General features: G+C 28.8%; 1 protein-coding gene across 1 annotated transcript in view; it reads left to right on the top strand.

Annotated features, from left to right (window-relative positions):
• Window positions 1-2,240, top strand: part of LOC111707826 (uncharacterized) — a gene marked incomplete at its 5' end in the record, with an annotated part of 19,851 nt that extends 17,611 nt beyond the window's left edge. Inside the window, 2 exon segments of the mRNA XM_023480987.1 lie at window positions 390-496; window positions 1,144-2,240. Coding sequence (XP_023336755.1) covers window positions 390-496; window positions 1,144-1,198 — 162 coding nt within the window.
• Between the last annotated feature and the right edge of the window lie 1,712 nt (window positions 2,241-3,952).

Genomic DNA, 3,952 nt, shown 5'->3' with positions numbered 1-3,952 from the left:
AAATAGTCAAATAGTCAAATAGTCAAATAGTCAAATAGTCAAATAGTCAAATAGTTAAATAGTTAAATAGTTAAATAGTTAAAAAGAAAAAGAAAGAAAGAAAGACTGGATAAACAGATAAATAGATAAATAGATAAATAATGCAATACAAAAGTACAAAGAACGAAAAAGCAAAAGAAAGAAAGAAAGACTGAATAATAAACAAATAAAAAATTTTAAGTACAAAAGTAAAAAGAAGGTCTGAAAATGTACGGTTTTTTATCTATATTTCTATCTCTCTCTTTAATCTAAATATAACTAGATTTTGTAATGATCACTTTTACCTGAAAGCATGTTGTTGCCATAGATGCAAGTAATTTTAAATGTTATAAGTAACCTCTTACTTTCAGAGCAAGGAAGGACCGAGCGCTGCTCAATGCGAGAAATGCGGGAGGACTTTGACAGCAAAGTGTATTATGGAAACATGTAATAGACCTGAGGAGGTCATCTGTCAGATGTAAGTATTATTTATCATTATTATATTAGTATTATTATTGTTATTATTTTAGTGTTATTATTAATATTATTACCATTACCATTACCATCATTGTTATTTAAATTAAAGAGGTTAAAAAAAATGATGGAAATACATAAAAAAAAATCTAGATTATTAGTATATCCTTGCCATCATCAGATATTCGAAATAAATTTTTTTGAAGTGTTCGTTATTTTGAAGTGTGATTAAATTCCTTATATTGACTAAACAAACTTTTCTTAAATCCTAAATTCTAAACAAAACAAGATTTTGAAACTTGGTGTAGCACCGTACCACCCGGCTAATGACATCATATTTAAAGAATGTTTAAAGAGAATGTTGACGAAATTTCAAGCAACCCTTTATCTACAATTCTCAATGATATAAACTCTTTGTTTAATCAAGACAAAAAAGATATCCCTAATTTTAAATTGCTAAAATTGATTATTTAATTGACTTCCTAAGACTAAATATATTAAAGCTCCATGTTAATAAATGTTCAACTTATAACTGAATCTTTTAAAAGACTTTTACTGGGATTTGCAAAGCAAAGTCGAGAAAGAAATTGGCCGACATTTTTACAAAACTACTAATTAAAATCCAACCAATTATAATTTTTCTATTTTCAGTTGTGGTGTTGAACTCACGGTGAAGTGTATTCTGGGTTCATGCGGAGCTAATTAGATAGCTATGTGTCACATTGTTAGCTATTTCTATCGCAACGTTAGTTATTCCTATCACCGTGTTAGGAAGTAATATCATTGTATTAGCAATTACTATCATGGTCAGCTATCAACGAGTTAGTTATTTCTATCGCGTGTTAGATATTATTGTTTCAGTGCTAGCTATCAATATCACAATTTTAGTGATTTAAAGTTACTAAAGAGATCCTGGTGCATCTAGTAGATTTTTAGATAAAACTAAAACGGTTAAAAAGTTTGAAAAAAATAGAACTTCTATATGAAGGTGTTAAATTTAGATTTAAAGAAAAATCCTTCATTGTTTCGTGAAGGGGTGGGTTATTTTTACGTTTTTTTTTATTTTTTCTTAAAATTGTAATGAATATTTTTGTTTTAGTCTAGTCATTTTTCAAAGGTGGCCTTAAACAAAACAAAAACATGGATACATTATGAAACATCAGAAACATAAACAGTAATTCTGAAACGCTAAAAAAAACAATGAAAAAGCTTACTTTTTATTTTTAACTTTTAACATTCCAATTTGCGAAAGAAAGAAAAATGCTGGATCATTTTTACCAATCCCCCGTGTGTTTTTACATTTTTTAAAATATTAAATTTTGCACTTTTCTTCATATATATAATGTTTTCAGTACACTTTTTCAAGAAGTTAATTGTTGCCATTTTAAAAATGAGATGATTTGAACTATACTACAGTTAACAATGTTTGTACATTGTACACGTTTTTTTATACATTTGTCATATATACGTTTTTGGCGGATTTTAAACTTCTCGTAGATTTTTTTATTGAGATTATTAAGACTGAAATCTAAGATGAATCTACGAAACTACGTTTTGTCGAATCATTTTTATTTAAATCTTTAATTTAATAGAACTGAAAACAGTCTTAATGTGAATTGAATGATAATATTTTAAGTTTAGTCGTCTCTTGAAGGACCGCTGAGAGATAAGATAACATTAGGGTCGTTTTTATTCTTATTAACCTATCTGAAGACGAAATGTATAAAAAGAATAAATTGTTGACCACACCATAGAAAGCTCCTTTTTGATTCTTGAAGACGATCTTAAAGTCGTCTCTCAACTGTCATGTGTATCGAGAGACTCTGTATATTCAATTTTAACATGGTTCGCAAGTACTTTCTAATCTTTTCAACTTACAGTGAGTCACACGGTGACAAAAAGTAAATAGTTTTAAATGTCTTTCCATAAGCTGTCATAGATATTGGTGACTTCTGCAGTTTATTTCGTACAAAAATTTAACTAACTTTTTTTACTTTGAAAAAAATTTTACTATAATTTGACTACCATATACTATTTTTAGTGTTATCTTTGATATCAAACAATTTTACAAAATATGGAAGAAGACATTTCAAACTATTCACATATTCACCAACTGTCATTCCGTGGGACACCCTGTAGTTAGTAATTGTAATACAAAATCTGAGCTTTGCTCTAAAATTTTTTACATTGTAATTTTCTACCTATTTATAATATTAGGCAGACATGATGTTATTTTTAAATTTTATACATATTTTTTGACGCTTATGAATTGTACACAATGTAATTAATGTTTTTTTTTACACTTTTATACTTTGATCATATTTGATCAGACTTCTGATCGTTTCTTCTTTCAGGGAGTTCAAAGGAACATAAGATTTCCATAAATTTTTATTTTGTAATTCTTCTAAAAAATATCATAAAAATAGTTATTTGTTTAAAAATGTGTTATGTGCTGAACTCCTTGTACATAATATTGTACATGTACTTTTTACTCACCACTGTTTGGTTTATTGTACACACAGATGTTCCTAAATTTTAGCCGATAAGCTGTACACTGCCGTGTTTAAATGTACTGTACACTTACTACCAGAGCCCAAAACTTAAGACAGGGTATCGTTATGAAAACCAGTTTTAAAACCCGGGTATCACGAATGGGGGTAGGCAGTTTTGTGAATATCAATATTTTTGTAATGAAATATTTTTTTTTTCAGTTTGTTTATAATCTTTATTTTTTTCGAATCTCTTAAATCAAAATCTACACAAATGTTAGGATCCCAAAAAGGAAACTCGGGAGTTTCGTTCAACGATACTCTTTTAAATTTCGGGCTCTGAGCCAGAAACTTTAGAGTATCGATGAACGAAACTCCCGAATTATTTTTAAGAACACAAATTTTGTGTTGATTTGATGAAAATAAAAAGAGAGAAAAGAAAAGCAACCATTGTGTTTAAAAAATATCTCGTTATCCAAATTTTGGTGTTTACAAATGAAGGACGTGAGTTTCCGAAACTAAGTTTTGTAACGTTACCCTGTCTAAAGTTTCCGTCTCAGCAGTGGACCTCTTATCGGCGAAAACGCTCCGATTGTACCTGTTTGACTTATTGTACTGTACATACTTATTTTCATACTCGAAATACACACTTTACTTTCTGCAGTAGCTTAGGTTTTGTCACGCTGTATATAAAGTGATCGTGGGTTTTCACTTCAAAAAATTTAATTAGCATAATGCATAGGATATTGATCGAAACCTGGCAGTTGAGAACTTGAGAGATGCTATTTGTATTAACAAGAAAACACGTGTCTCTCGTCCATCTCATATCTCTCGCGCGACATTAATTCTAGTTTCCATTTCAGCACCTAAGTTAGACATCAAAAGAAATTGTTTAAATATTTTAAAGTAATCAAGTTAAATTAGTTATAAAATTTATTGTACAAATCAAATCATTTATTGGGCCACAAGTT

This window comes from Eurytemora carolleeae, unplaced genomic scaffold, assembly GCF_000591075.1.
Source record: "Eurytemora carolleeae unplaced genomic scaffold, Eaff_2.0 scaffold682, whole genome shotgun sequence".
NCBI lineage: Eukaryota > Metazoa > Arthropoda > Copepoda > Calanoida > Temoridae > Eurytemora > Eurytemora carolleeae.
This window is presented reverse-complemented; position numbering and strand designations above follow the sequence as displayed.